General features: G+C 45.7%; 1 protein-coding gene across 2 annotated transcripts in view; it reads right to left on the bottom strand.

Annotated features, from left to right (window-relative positions):
- Positions 1-15,594, bottom strand: part of ADCY9 (adenylate cyclase 9) — a 129,828-nt gene that overhangs the window by 16,625 nt on the left and 97,609 nt on the right. For both annotated transcript variants that reach the window (XM_060078300.1, XM_060078301.1), the window contains 3 exons: positions 12,215-12,317; positions 9,184-9,392; positions 5,851-6,010 (listed from right to left, as the gene is read on the bottom strand). In XM_060078300.1, the coding sequence (XP_059934283.1) occupies positions 5,851-6,010; positions 9,184-9,392; positions 12,215-12,317 (472 nt within the window). The remainder of the gene's footprint in view (positions 1-5,850; positions 6,011-9,183; positions 9,393-12,214; positions 12,318-15,594) is intronic.

Here is a 15,594-nt window from a genome sequence, read left to right as displayed (position 1 = left end):
AATAACTGAAATGAAAAAATACACTAGAAGGGCTTCCCTGGTGGCACAGTGGTTGAGAGTCCGCCTGCCGATGCAGGGGACACGGGTTCGTGCCCCGGTCTGGGAAGATCCCACATGCTGCGGAGCGGCTGGGCCCATGAGCCATGGCCACTGAGCCTGTGCGTCCAGAGCCTGCGCTCTGCAAAAGGAGAGGCCACAGCAGTGAGAGGCCCGCGTACCACAAAAAAAAAAAAAAAAAAAAAAAAAAAAAAAACACTAGAAGGAATCAATAGCAGAATAACTGAGGCAGAAGAATGGATAAGTGACCTGGAAGACAGAATGGCAGAATTCACTGTTGCAGAACAAAATAAAGAAAAAAGAATGAAAAGAAATGAAGACAGCCTAAGAGATCTCTGGGACAACATTAAACACACCAACATTCACATTATAGGGGTCCCAGAAGGAGAAGAGAGAGAGAAAGGACCTGAGAAAATATTTGAAGAGATTATAGTCGAAAACTTCCCTAACATGGGAAAGGAAATAGCCAACCAAGTCCAGGAAGCTCAGAGTTCCAGGCAGGAAAAACTCAAGGAGAAACACGCCAAGACACATAGTAAGCAAATTGACAAAAATTAAAGACAAAGAAAAATTATTAAAATCAACAAGGGAAAAACGACAAATAACATACAAGGGAACTCCATTAGGTTAACAGCTGATTTCTCAGCAGAAACTCTACAAGCCAGAAGGGAGTGGCATGATATACTTAAAGTGATGAAAGGGAAGAAGCTATAACCAAGATTACTCTACCCAACAAGGATCTCATTCAGATTCAATGGAGAAATCAAAAGCTTTACAGACAAGCAAAAGCTAAGAGAATTCAGCACCACCAAACCAGCTCTACAACAAATGCTAAAGGAACTTCTCTAAAGGGGAAACACAAGAGAAGAAAAGGACCTACAAAAACAAACCCAAAACAATTAAGAAAATAGTAATAGGAACATACACATCGATAATTACCTTAAATCTGAATATGGATTAAATGTTCCAACCAAAAGACACAGGCTCGCTGAATGGATACAAAAACAAGATGCGTATATATGCTGTCTACAAGAGACCCACTTCAGGCCTAGGGACACATACAGACTGAAAGTGAGGGGCTGGAAAAAGATATTCCATGCAAATGGAAATCAAAAGAAAGCTGGAGTAGCAATACCCATATCAGATAAAATAGACTTTAAAATAAAGAATGTTACAAGAGACAAGGAAGGACACTACATAATGATCAAGGGATCAATCCAAGAAGAAGATATAACAATTGTAAATATTTATGCACCCAACATAGGAGCACCTCAATACATAAGGCAAATGCTAACAGCTACAAAAGAGGAAATCAACAGTAACACAATAATAGTGGGGTACTTTAACACCTCACTTACACCAATGGACAGATCATCCAGACAGAAAATTAATAAGGAAACACAAGCTTTAAAAGACACAATAGACCAGATAGATTTAATTGATATTTATAGGACATTCCATCCCAAAACAGCAGATTACACTTTCTTCTCAAGTGCACACGGAACATTCTCCAGGATAGATCACATCTTGGGTCACAAATCAAGCCTCGGTAAATTTAAGAAAATTGAAATCATATCAAGCATCTTTTCCGACCACAAAGCTATGAGATTAGAAATAAATTACAGGGAAAAAAATGTTAAAAAACACAAACACATGGAGACTAAACAATACGTTACTAAATAACCAAGAGACCTCTGAAGAAATCAAAGAGGAAATCAAAAAATACCTAGAGACAAATAACAACGAAAACACGACGATCCAAAACCTACGGAATGCAACAAAAGCAGTTCTAAGAGGGAACTTTATAGCAATACAGTCGTACCTCAAGAAAGAAGAAAAATCTCAAATAAACAATCTAATCTTACACCTAAAGGAACTATAGAAAGAAGAACAAACAAAACCCAAAGTTAGTAGAAGGAAAGAAATCATAAAGATCAGAGCTGAAATAAATGAAACAGAAACAAAGAAAACAGTAGCAAAGATCAATAAAACTAAAAGCTGGTTCTTTGAGAAGATAAACAAAATTGATAAACCTTTAGCCAGACTCATCAGGAAAAAGAGGGAGAGGACTCAAATCAATAAAATTAGAAATGAAGAAGGAGAAGTTACAACAGACATTGCAGAAATACAAAGCATCCTAAGAGACTACTACAAGTAACTCTACGCCAATAAAATGGACAACCTGGAAGAAATGGACAAATTCTTATAAAGGTATAACCTTCCAAGACTGAACCTGGAAGAAACAGAAAATATGAACAGACCAATCACAAGTAATGAAATTGAAACTGTGATTAAAAATCTTCCAACAAACAGAAGTCCAGGACCAGATGGCTTCACAGGTGAATTCTATCAAACATTTAGAGAAGAGCTAACACCCATCCTTCTCAAACTCTTCCAAAAAATTGCAGAGGAAGGAACACTCCCAAACTCATTCCATGAGGCCACCATCACCCGGATACCAAAACCAGACAAAGATACTACAATAAAAGAAAATCATAGACCATTATCACTGATGAATATAGATGCAAAAATCCTCAACAAAATACTAGCAAACAGAAACCAACAATACATTAAAAGGATCATACACCATGATCAAGTGGGATTTATCCCAGGGATGCAAGGATTCTTCAACATATGCATATCAACCAATGTGATACACCATATTAACAAACTGAAGAAGAAGAACTATGTGGTGACCTCAACAGATACAGAAAAAGCTTTTGACAAAATTCAACACCAATTCATGATAAAAACTCTCCAGAAAGTTGGCACAGAGGGAACCTACCTCAACATAATAAAGGCCATATATGACAAACCCACAGCAAACATCATTCTCAATGGTGCAAAACTGAAAGCATTTCCTCTAAGATCAGGAACAAGACAAGGGTGTCCACTCTCGCCACTATTATTCAACATAGTTTTGGAAATCCTAGCCTCAGCAATCAGAGAAGAAAAAGAAATAAAAGGAATACAAATCGGAAAAGAAGTAAAACTGTCACTGTTTGCAGATGACATGATACTATACATAGAGAATCCTAAAGATGCCACCAGAAAACTACTAGAGCTAATCAATGAATTTGGTAAAGTTGCAGGATACAAAATTAATGCACAGAAATCTCTTGCATTCCTATACACTAACAACAAAAGATCAGAAAGAGAAATTAAGGAAACAATCCCATTCACCATTGCAACAAAAAGAATAAAATACCTAGAAATAAACCTACCTAAGGAGGTAAAAGACCTGTAGTCAGAAAACTATAAGACATTGATGAAAGAAATCAAAGATGACACAAACAGATGGAGAGATATACCATGTTCTTGGATTGGAAGAATCAATATTGTGAAAATGACTATACTACCCAAGGCAATCTACAGATTCAGCGCAATCCCTATCAAATTACCAATGGCATTTTTTACAGAACTAGAACCAAAAAAATCTTAAAGTTTGTATGGAGACACAAAAGACCCCGAATAGCCAAAGTAATCTTGAGGGAAAAAACGGAGCTGGAGGAATCAGGCTTCCTGACTTCAGACTATACTACAAAGCTATGGTAATCAAGACAATATGGTACTGGCACAAAAACAGAAATATCTAGATCAGTGGAACAGGATAGAAAGCCCAGAGATAAATCCACATACCTATGGTCAACTAATCCATGACAAAGGAGGCAAGGATATACAATAGAGAAAACACAGTCTCTTCAATAAGTGGTGCTGGGAAAACTGGACAGCTACTTGTAAAAGAATGAAATTAGAACACTCCCTAACACCATAAACAAAAATAAACTCAAAATGGATTAAAGACCTAAATGTAAGGCCAGACACTATAAAACTCTTAGAGGAAAACAAAGGAAGAACACTCTTTGACATAAATCACAGCAAGATCTTTTCTGACCCACCTCCTAGAGTAATGGAAATAAAAATAAACAAATGGGACCCAATGAAACTTAAAAGCTTTTGCACAGCAAAGGAAACTATAAACAAGATGAAAAGACAACCCTCAGAATGAGAGAAAATATTTGGAAACAATCAATGGACAAAGGATTAATCTCCAAAATATATAAACAGCTCATGCAGCTCAATATTAAAAAAAAAAAAACCCAATCAAAAAATGAAGACCTAATAGAAGACCTAAATAGACATTTCTCCAAAGGAGACATACAGATGGCCAAGAGGCGCACGAAAAGCTGCTCAAGGGCTTCCCTGGTGGTGCAGTTGTTGAGAATCCGCCTGCCGATGCAGGGGATATGGGTTCGTGCCCTGGTCTGGGAAGATCCCACATGCCGCGGAGTGGCTAGGCCTGTGAGCCATGGCCGCTGAGCCTGCCCGTCCGGAGCCTGTGCTCCGCAATGGGAGAGGCTACGACAGTGAGAGGCTCATGTACCGCAAAAAAAAAAAAAAAAAAAAAAAAAAAATGCTGCTCAACATCACTAATTATTAGAGAAATGCAAGTCAAAACTACAGTGAGGTATCACCTCACACCAGCTAGAATGGGCATCATCAGAAAATCTACAAACAACAAATGCTGGAGAGGGTGTGGAGTAAAGGGAACTCTCTTGCACTGTTGGTGGGAATGCAAACTGATACAGCTACTATGGAGAACAGTATGGAGGTTCCTTAAAAAACTAAAAATAGAATTACCATATGACCCAGCAATCCCACTACTGGCCATACACCTAGAGAAAACCATAATTCAAAAAGACACGTGCAGGGCTTCCCTGGTGGCGCAGTGGTTGAGAGTCCGCCTGCCGATGCAGGGGACACGGGTTCGTGCCCTGGTCCGGGAAGATCCCACATGCCACGGAGCGGCTGGGCCCGAGAGCCATGGCCGCTGAGCCTGCACGTCCGGAGCCTGTGCTCCGCAACGGGAGAGGCCACAGCAGTGAGAGGCCCGCGCACCGCAAAAAAAAAAAAAAAAAGACACGTGCACCCCAATATTCATTGCAGCACTATTTACAATAGCCAGGTCATGCAAGCAACCTAGATGCCCACTGACAGACGAATGGATAAAGAAGATGTGGTACTTATAGACAGTGGAATATTAGCCATAAAAAGGAACGAAACTGGGTCATTCGCAGAGATGTGGATGGACCTAGAGACTGTCATACAGAGTGAAGTAAGTCAGAAAGAGAAAAACAAATATCGTATATCAACACATATATGTGGAATCTGGAAAAATGGTACAGATGAACCAGTTTGCACAGCACAAATAGAGACAGAGATGTAGAGAACAAATGTATGGACACCAAGGGGGGAAAGCGGTGGTGGGGGTGGTGGTGGGATCAATTGGGAGATTGGGATTGACATGTATACACTAATATGTATAAAATAGATAACTACTAAGAACTTGCTGTATAAAAAAATAAAATTCGAAAAAAAAAGAGAAGCCACCACATTGAGAAGCCCGCGCACTCCAACGAAGAGTAGCGCCTGCTCTCCACAACTAGAGAAAGCCCGCGTGCAGCAACAAAGAACCAACACAGCCAAAAATAAATAAATAAAATAAATTTAAAAAAAAACAAAAACGATTTGGGACTTGACGACACGAAGAGGGGTTGAAGAGGACACAGGTCCACCAGGGAATCTCCCCAGGGCAGCCTCCGGGTTGACCTCCCTGCCCGCTCCTCTGTCCCAGGCAAGTCTTTTAAAAAGACAAGTTCAAGGACAAAGAGTTTGCGCCTCTTTAAGGGCCTATATTTAAATTGCTGTCCCAAGCCATCAAGCTTATATTTTAAAAAAGTGATCAGGGAGTTCAGAAGAGCACCGACACAAAATCACCAAGACTTTACTTACGTGTATGTTTGTCTCAAATTCGGAGGTGACATGTGAATAGACCGCGAGAGCGGGGAGGGACACCAGGATGGCCCCGATGAAATGGCGCGGGAGCCAGCCGGCTATCCACTCCAGCAGGCGCTTGGTACAAGCCATCACATCCTCCAGGAAGAACACCATCCTGGGAGCGGGGGGAGAAAGGAGAAACGGGGTATCTGTGGGTGGGGGACCCACAGCCAGGGCCACTCCCAACCCTGGCCTAAGCTGTGGCCGCTGGTGTGGGCGGTGGGCAGAACCCCCGCCTCCTTTATTTTTGATCAATGGCAAGTAAACTGGACTCACTCAGCTCACCATACTGTATTTTAAGGTTACTTGCTGCATTCGGATAAGACGTGCTTGTAAAAGACAAGCATAGGCCTCTGTGAGTCTAAATGGAGCATGTAAGAACCAGGCAGGCAAATACTAACAGGTCCTGAAAAAGGTCACCTGTCACCTGTTCCTGTCTGCTTCTAGGGAGGTCTCAAGTGGGTGGTTCAGGAGGTGTTCGGAATTTTGTGGGGCTTGTTTGGTGCCTCAATGGTTGCAGGTGCTACTGGCACCAACAGGCAGGAGCTGGGGATGCGTGATGTCCCGTGATGTACAGCGAGGCTCTGCCCTGAGCCCCACATGACTGCTACACAACCCCTGGACAGAGAAAACCTGCTGACGATGACTTCAGCCTAGAGCCTAATTGCATTTTGTTTACAAACAGAAAGTGGTTTCTGCATGGCAGTAACATACACCGAATTTTCCAGGAGTGCAGCTACTGGGTAAACCAAACAAGATTACCCGTAGTTTTATTTGGGACACCACCAAGAGACGTCAGCATCTCAGAAACCACATCACAGGCTCCTGGGGCTCATACCACCACACCCGCACACCCATAACAGTCCGCACTGGGAGCTGTCATATTATCAGTGCACAAGGGCAAACAGCTGACGACTTTGGCGTGGCTGCCCAGGTGGCGATGCCCTGGCATATTCGAGGTGAAGCGCCACACGTATATTATTTTAAATGGGTTTCTTGCCATTTCTCCTTCACATTGGAGTGATGGCATTTCATTGAATGCTTCTGAAATTGTGTGTATAGGTGGGCTATACTTCAGGGTAGGGATGTGGCATCATAAAACGTTTTTCATGGAGAATGGGGAGCTGAGTGCATGGGGCCGAGAACTGCTGCTCTGCAGGAAGAATCCCTGGGTAACAGCAGTGGGAGGTGGAGGAGAGGGCACTGGGGGTCCGCTTCAGGAGGGAGACCCACGCACACAGTCCCCTCTAAAGACACCTCGGTGAGGGTGCAGGTGGGGCAGGCCCACTTCCCTTGCCTTCAAAGGCACAAAGCCTGTCAAGGGCCTCTCGCATCCACCCAGGCATCCACACCTTCAGTTACCAGTGTAGGTCCTTATCGACCTAGGGTCCCATATCCACCCTCAGCGGGGCCAGAGGAAATCCCTCAGGCCGCGCCCTCTCCTGGGCACCGACATCACACCAGAGGCTCGGGCAGGAGCAAAGTGGCCCTGCAGAGACGTGGGTGCGCTGGGCACAGCCAGGCCTGGCGTCCTCATGGCCCACAGTCCTCTGCAGTCCTTAACCTGGCTTAGCCCAGATTTTTTCAAATTGGGTCCGAAGAACAGGGAACAATCATGTAAAGGGTTCTTTAGAAAAGGTATGGAGAAAACGCTTGCCTCAGAGGGATCAAGAGCCTTAACCAGTTGTGAGCCCCACTTCGGACAGAAACTCAGGGCAGGGAGGGGAGTGACTGGAAGTGGGTACTGGCTTTCCTTTGGGGTGACAGAAATGTTCTAAAATCATATGGTGGTGATGTTTGCACAATTCTGTAAGTTTATTAAAAATCTGTGAATTGTACACTTACGAGTGAACTTATTGTTTGTGAGTTATATCACAATAAAGCTTGTTTTAAGAAGAAAAAAAAGACCAGGGGCCAGAGGATGCCTTGTTTTTGTCCCTTCAGGTGTCCCCAGGCCCAGGGCAGGCCCACAGAGGGCGCAGTTCTTTGGAAGCGGGTCCCAGGCAGCTTGTGGAGATATGTAGGGAGGCAGGCCCAGGGGAGGGCTGTGCTGGGGAGGAGTCACCTGCTGTGGGCAATGCAGCTCCATGCTGGTGGCGAATCTGGGGAGATGGCGAGGATGCCCTTAGAGTTCCCTCCACTGGGAGGAGGGGGAGGGAAGGGAAGAGCCCCTGGCAGCCAGAGAAAGCCCTTGGCAAAGGGCTGAACGGGCCTCATGGGGAGTTTGGGGGAAAGGGGGGAGCGTGGAAGGGAGGGGGCAGGTGTCCAGCTCATCCATTTCCAAAGGAGGGATCTTGCGTTTGGGAGTCTCAGGGCCAGACCCGAAGCTGTGGTTTCCTGTCCTGGGATGTTGGGGAGGAGTAGAAACTCAAGGTTAGGGCCCTTTACCCCATTTCTCTCTGATCCCCAGTGTGAGGCTGTCCTGCTGAGAGGACAGGGCTGGAGGAAGGGGGTGGGCCTGGTGCAAGGACCCAGCGTGAGTGGAGGCCCTGTTTGTATCAGTAGCATTGTGAGCCTCCTGAGTGGGGTGGGGCCTGAAACTGAAGAGAGGCTGGGCTAGTCCTGAGGGCCCAGCCTCCCAGAGGGACTCTGCTGTCTCTTCGGACACTCTGTCCATTTTTAAATGGGTTGACTGCCTTTTTATTACTGAGCTAACATTCTAGATATTAGACCCTTGTCACGGATATGATTTGCAAATACTCTCTTCCATCCTGTAGGTTCTCTTTCACTTTGGGGTGAAAAGTGATGATGGTGTTCTTTGAAACATGAAAGCTTTAAATTTTGATGAAGTCCAGCTTAACTATTTTTTCTTTGGTTGCTTGTGCTTTTCATGTCGTATCTAAGAAAGCGTTGCCTGATCCGAGCTCATGAAGACTTGGGCCTGTGCTTTCCTCTAGGGGTTTATGGTTTCACCCTTACATTCAGGAGAAGCACCTGCTGATGTGCTGGCAGCCCCCTACCAGCTGTACCCCGTACACCTACCTCTTTTCTTTCTCTGCCCTGCTTTCTTATTCCCTATCTTCCCACTTTCTCTAAGTATCTGATTTGGGAGATCAGCAGACTAGTTGGTGGCATTAGGGCTGCAGAGGACAATGACCCACTGGTAAGGTGAGTGCCTGCCCACCTGTGCTGAGGGCCCGTGTTGGTGAGGGAGGAGCCAGTGAAGCAGGCTGGGGGAGGGAAGAAAAGAGGACCGTCCCCGAAATGGGTTATGGAGACAGGTGGCTGTTCCACCAGCAGAGGGAGCTAAAGGCTAACAGCTGGGCAGCGCTGCAGGTGGGCCTTTACCTGACGGAGACCACAAGGGACAGGAGCTCCAGAAGCAGGGCTGCTCCAAAGACCACCAGGGCAGCCGGCGGGGGTGGCGTGGAGGCGGCCCCATACTTCAGGAAGCAGGTGATGGAGAGAATCAGAAACACTGTTGTTGACAGAAACACATCCAGGAGGGAGCTGAAGGTGGCACTGGCAAAAGTCTTCACGGGAGAATTCTTTATAACCTGTTTGGGGGGGGAGTGTGAACAGATGCTGCTGGATGTATCCTCCTGGAGAAGTATAATCCAGGCGGAAAAAACAGCAGATGCTTGCTGAGCACTTGCCTCCTGCGGACCAGGTACAGGGTGAGTAGTGCTTCAGGCAGGCCGTCTCCTACCCCACCTAACAGTGAAGAAACTGAGGCACAGAGAAGTGAAGAAACTTGTCCAAGGTCACACAGCAACTGATTACAAACCAATTAAGTTCTCACAGGCATGTGACGCCCTGAGCCTGAAAGGCGAGCTATCGACAGGCAAAGTCAGTGACTCTGCGTCTGTAGAGACAGTAACAGGAAAGCCACATGCTAGAAGCTTCCACTGAACGCTGGGTCCCAGGTTCAGGGTGTGTGAAAGCTGGCTTCATACAGAAGTAGGAGGTCAATAGCAACAGTGACAGCAAGAGCCTGCTCTGGGCCTGGATGCTGTGCAGGGCTCAAGGGCAGGCATGAAACAACCCTCTTGGGGGCTCATGGCCTAATGGTGGGACAGACAGGAGTCTGAGATGGGTGGTGTCGTCAGTGCATCAAAGCGACATGCACATCATGTCAGGAAATCACGGGAAGGAGGGAAAAAATGACGACAATGCCAAAGAGTCTGAGAGAGACTGGTTCCAGGCACCATGTGGACCCTTTGGGGGCAAGACCTCAATCGATGCTCACACAGCCCTCAAGGAGGAAATGCTCCCAATCTCAGGGCACAGGCTGGGAGGCTGAGGTGAGGTGGCCACTCGAGGTCACACAGCCAAGGAGGAGCCCGGCCAGGGGCTGTGGCATCTTGATCACGTCACCTACTGTCCCTGTGCCTCCATTTCCTTAACTGGAAAGAGGGATAAAATGGGACCCTGCACCTTATGGGTGCTGGGGATGCTTAGATGGGAAATCACAAAGTGCGGCGGGGGCCTAATGTGGGGGCAGCTTGGAACCTCCCACCGTTCCTGCATCGGTCCCGTCCTCGCCAGCTGGCCCTGTGGTTCAGGGATAGCGTCCCACCTGCGCCCCAGGCCTCCGGGCTCATTTACTCCCGTTACCTACAACTCAGCCACGTGACCTTTATACAATACAGTCTGATGGTGCCAACTCCTGTTCTGGATCCTTCAATGGCTCCCCTGGCCTTTAGCATAACGTCCACAGTGTGGGAAGCTGTCATCAGGCCCCTGCCCACCTGCCACTTCCACCCCGTCTGCCAGACAGAAGCGCCCACAGCTCCCTGGATGCACCCAGGCTCTGTCTTATCTCCAAGGTTAGGTTTGCAGGTGCTGGCCCCTCTCTGGAACGTTCCTTAATTCAGTTAATTGCTAGTTCTCCCACTAACACGGGCTCCTTCTGGGCCCTCGACCTGGGGTTGGTGTGCTCTGTGGCCATTATGGGGCCCCTGGGTCTGGATTCTCATTTCTGCCAGGTTACTGCTTCCCTGTGAGTGTCTGTCCACACTACACCCCAGCCCCAGGAGCAGGACCCGGCGGTGCAGACGCTCAGTGAGCATTTGGTGACCTGTGCCCTCTGCTGGGGAGGCTCTGTACTCAGCACCGGGAGTGGGTGGGAGCTCCTGGCCCTGAATCAGGCAGGTGCCCAATCCTAGCGATGGGACCTTGGCCACTCGGCCTTTCCTGGCCTCGGCTTTCTTTTGGTAAAATGGGGATAATCATAAGCTTCCTTGAAGGGTTGCTGTGAGGATTAACGTTGCTGTTTTGCCTTAAAGGCACCAACCAACCAACTCCCAAGTCCAGGAGAGGAGCCTCGCCTGGGGTACTAACGGTATTCACCACCCAGGAGGCTGATGAAACTCAACCCCACAGGCATGGACTGCCCTGTCTGGTTCACCAGGACTCTCGGGGTTGGTCAGGGCCTGGATGTAACAGACACTGAGGGATGATCTGCTGGATGAACGAATGGAGTCGAATGAGAAATCCTTCTGGCTCTGGGGTTGGGAGGGTATGCATTTTTGACCTTGGAACACTAAGCTGGGTTAGATTTGGGAAAAATGCAGGGAGCTGGCTTCTTGGAACTCAAACCAGGCTCTACGTTCTTGTATTTATTCATCGTTTCCACCAAGCCCTACTGAGCACTTGTGGGTGTGGGGACTGGATGCCACGTAGAGTGGAGATGAGAGACAGGGTCCTGCCTCCCAGAGTGGAGAGTCCAGGGGGAGGCATACGATTTAACAGTCCCACAAGAAGAGATTACAAACTGGGATGCAGCTGCGGAGAAACAGTATAATGGGGGGAAAAATCCAGTCTGGGGTCAGGGAAAGCTTCTTAGAGGAAGTGATGTTTGGGCTGAGAGTTACAGGACAACAGGAGTTAAGGCAGGGGAGGGGCAGCAGAGGAGGGCTCAGCACCAAAGCAGGTGGGAGAGCTGAGCGAGGTGAAAGCCCTCTCAGCTCTTGTCCCATTTCAGTAGGAAGAAAGCTGACAGGGAACAGGGGGAGAAATCCTGCTTGAGAACAGAGAATAGGTGGGGCTGGAGCTCCCCCCTCCCCCCCTCACCCCGTACTAGGCCTCCAGGGGCTGGAGCACGGCCAAGGGTGCCTGGGGATGCACCAGCTGCAGAGCAGAGGGACTGGGAGATGACAAGCCTGGGTTGTTGTAGACAGATTTGAGGTTTCTCCCTTGTGGAGATAAATTCACATACAGGTGAAATTTAGGGCTTACAGACTGTGGGAAATCAATATGAGCCGTCAATTTCCTGTCACTCAAGAAAACAAAAATGGCCTCCAAAGCACAAGACTAATCGTGAACTGTGCAGTGAAAATGACGCATGTCTTTGGTAAAATTATAAGAAGCCACGCACCTCTTCTTGATAGCTGGTCCTGTAGGCTTGTTCTAGCTCCTGATCCAGGAAGTTCAAGCTGAACTGATTAATGGGTGGCTTAAAAAAATAATCTTTCATCAGGCTAGAAGAGACGATAAATGCAATCAATCAACGTGCAGCACAATCGTTACATTTATTTTATCAGAAGATCACAGTTACCTACTGAAACGCCATTTGTGAAGCGTGTCATAAAAGCTGTACCTAAAAGTCACCATACAATAGACATTGCTCAACTGCCCCTTTTAGAACATGTCTCTGGAAAGTCCTTCATGCTTCTAAACATAATCCCATTTTAGATTTCACCTCCACAAAAGAATGCCCATTCACCATGTGTGTGTTATACAAATCATCAGAACCGTGCTTTTGAAAACATCTTCCTAACGTCCAGAATTAGAATAGAAGGAGGCAGAAGCTTTTTTGTTCTATAAAATGCTCCCTTCCAAAGGACCAGCAAGCAGATCCCTGTACTGGGCATACGTATGTTGATTTGGAGGCTTCCTTGCAAACATAATTCAGGACCGGCTGTCCTGTCACTCAGAGTACTGACAGTAATTACCCCTGTCACCGCTAACAGGTTGTTATCACAAAATTGTGTTTATAGTTAGTGTAATTTTGGTGCTACTGTCACATATGCAGATTGCATGTGAAACCTGAAAAATGATAATGCTCAGTGATTTTAATAGCAGAGAAATCAAGCCTGCTTTACGTGACTCTTTCATTCTTTCACGGACTGCTAGCAAACAGTCATATATCCTTTTTATCCTGCAGAAAATTACTATAAATTTAAGGGAATGTTAGCATAATTTCAGAAGGCAAATGCAGCTGTGGGATGTCTCTCTCCTGCACATAATAACTACTAGAATTAAATCAGATGAAATATGTAAAGAGCCTATCATGTGCCTGACACACAGTAGGGTTCACTGTAGTTCCTCCTTTCCCTGAAGCAGAGTGGGCTCTCTTTTAGTGCTAAGTGTGCACTACCTTACTGGGCTCTCAGACTTAGAAAAGAGAAAATTCTATCCCCTAATGTTGACTCCCTATCCTCTCCTCCACTTGGCAAGTATGGACAGAGGGAAAAACATCAAAGCAGCTATAAGAAGGAAATGTAATGTCTTCATTTTTGCAGTCAAGTGGCAGGATCCACACTGTAAAATATACTGCTCATTTGAGATTAATATTGGGAGGTTCCACTTCTGGGAATGGAAAATTAGCTCCTGTTAGATTAATCGTCTCTCAGATAAGAACTACAAACCCTAAACAAAATATAAAAACAACTCTTGGAAGGCACTGGCAATTGACCAAAGCAGTAAGAAAATGGAGGAGAGCCACACTTGGAACAGGCTGAATTTCTTGTGGGTTTTTTTTTTTTCTTTTTTGCCTGAAGAGAGTCATTAGTCAGCACCACGGGTAAGATGGCTAAAACTCAGAAAAACTACAGTTTTACTGACCTGGAAAACCAGAAAATAGAGTTTAGCATGCCCATCAATGGAAAATGAGGTCGGACATTCCAAAGAGAGAAGACCAGAGAAGGGGGAGCCCCAAATTCTGCATATAGGCTCTGCTCGAATCTCTGGCTGACCCCTGAGATACACATGTGCATGGCAGACTACAAGCCTAATTAAGGCTGAAGGAATAGTGGCTGCCCACCTCAGGGGAGACAGAGTTTGGTGTTTGAGTTCAGATGAGTTAACTGTCTACTAAAACAAACAAAAAGTTGATATTCTTCAAAGGAATGTAACAGAATCCAGATTTTCTAACCATTGTACATAATGTACACGATGCAATCCAAAATTACTAGACAAACAAGGAAACAGGAAACTATGATCCATCCTCAACAAAAAAGCAATCAATAGAGACCAACCTGAGATTACCAAGAGGTTGGACTTGGAGGTTGGGGTTTATAATGTATATGGATGTAATACATGTGAAAACTGTAACATAAGGAATGAGAAGAGAGTAATGTACCTATACAGTTGTAAGATTTCTACATTTAAAGTGAAATGATACAGGGACTTCCCTGGTGGCACAGTGGTTAAGAAACCGCCTGCCAATTCAGGAGACATGGGTTCGAGCCCTGGTCTGGGAAGATCCCACATGCCGTGTAGCAACTAAGCCCCTGCGCCACAACTACTGAGCCTGCACTCTAGAGCCCACGAGCCACAACTACTGAGCCCTTGAGCCACAACTACTGAAGCCCACATGCCTAGAACCCATGCTCCACAACAAGAGAAGCCACCTCAATGAGAAGCCCGCACACCACAATGAAGAGTAGCCCCCGCTTACCGCAACTAGAGAAAGCCTGCATACGGCAACAAAGACCCAACGCAGCCAAAAATAAACAAATAAATAAATTTATAAAAAGAATAAAAGTGAAATGATGCAATATTAACTATAAGAAGACTATAAAAATATAAGACTGCCTAGAGCAACCATTAAAAGAAAAATAATGCAAAGAGGTATGGCTAAAAAGCAAATAAATATATTAAAATATAATAAAAAAGGCAAATATTATCAGAATGATTTAAGGAGCAGACCCAAAAGAGATGTATTTCAAATATAAAGACCCAGGTTAGAATTTTTTAAAATGGAAAATGATGTAGCATGCAAACAGTAAGAATAAGAAGGCTTGGGCTTCCCTGGTGGCGCAGTGGTTGAGAGTCCGCCTGCCGATGCGGGGGACAGGGGTTTGTGCCCCAGTCCGGGAGGATCCCACATGCTGCGGAGCGGCTGGGCCCGTGAACCATGGCCGCTGAGCCTGCGCATCCAGAGCCTGTGCTCCACAGCGGGAGAGGCCACAACAATGAGAGGCCCGCATACCGCAAAAAAAAAAAAAAAAAAGAATAAGAAGGCTAGAGTGACTATGTTAATATCCGATAAAGCAGTCTTCAAGACAGAGTATTACTGGGCACAAACAGAGACACTTCAAAATGATAAAAGGATTATTTACCAGGAATATATAACACTCGTAAATGTGCATGTACCTAAAGAAGAGCTTCAAAATACCTGAAACAAAAATTGTCAGGACTACAGAGAGACACAGACAATTCCACAACCACAGCTGGAGATTTTAACATCCCTATCTCAATAAGTGATAGAACAAGAGACAAAAAAAGTCAGTAAAGAGACAGATGATCTGAACATTACTGCCAACCACGTGGGCCTAATTGAGGTTTATGGATCACAACATCCTGAGAATGCAAAGTATGCATTCTTTTCAAACGCTCATGGTATGTTTACCAAAACAGACCACATGTGAGACCACAGAACAAGTTTCAATAAATGTAAAAGGAATGAAGTCACATAGTGTATGCCTTTGACTACAATGACATTAAATCAAACATTAATAACTAACATATGTA

The sequence above is a fragment of the Mesoplodon densirostris genome, chromosome 16 (assembly GCF_025265405.1).
Source record: "Mesoplodon densirostris isolate mMesDen1 chromosome 16, mMesDen1 primary haplotype, whole genome shotgun sequence".
Taxonomy (NCBI): Eukaryota; Metazoa; Chordata; class Mammalia; order Artiodactyla; family Ziphiidae; genus Mesoplodon; species Mesoplodon densirostris.
This window is presented reverse-complemented; position numbering and strand designations above follow the sequence as displayed.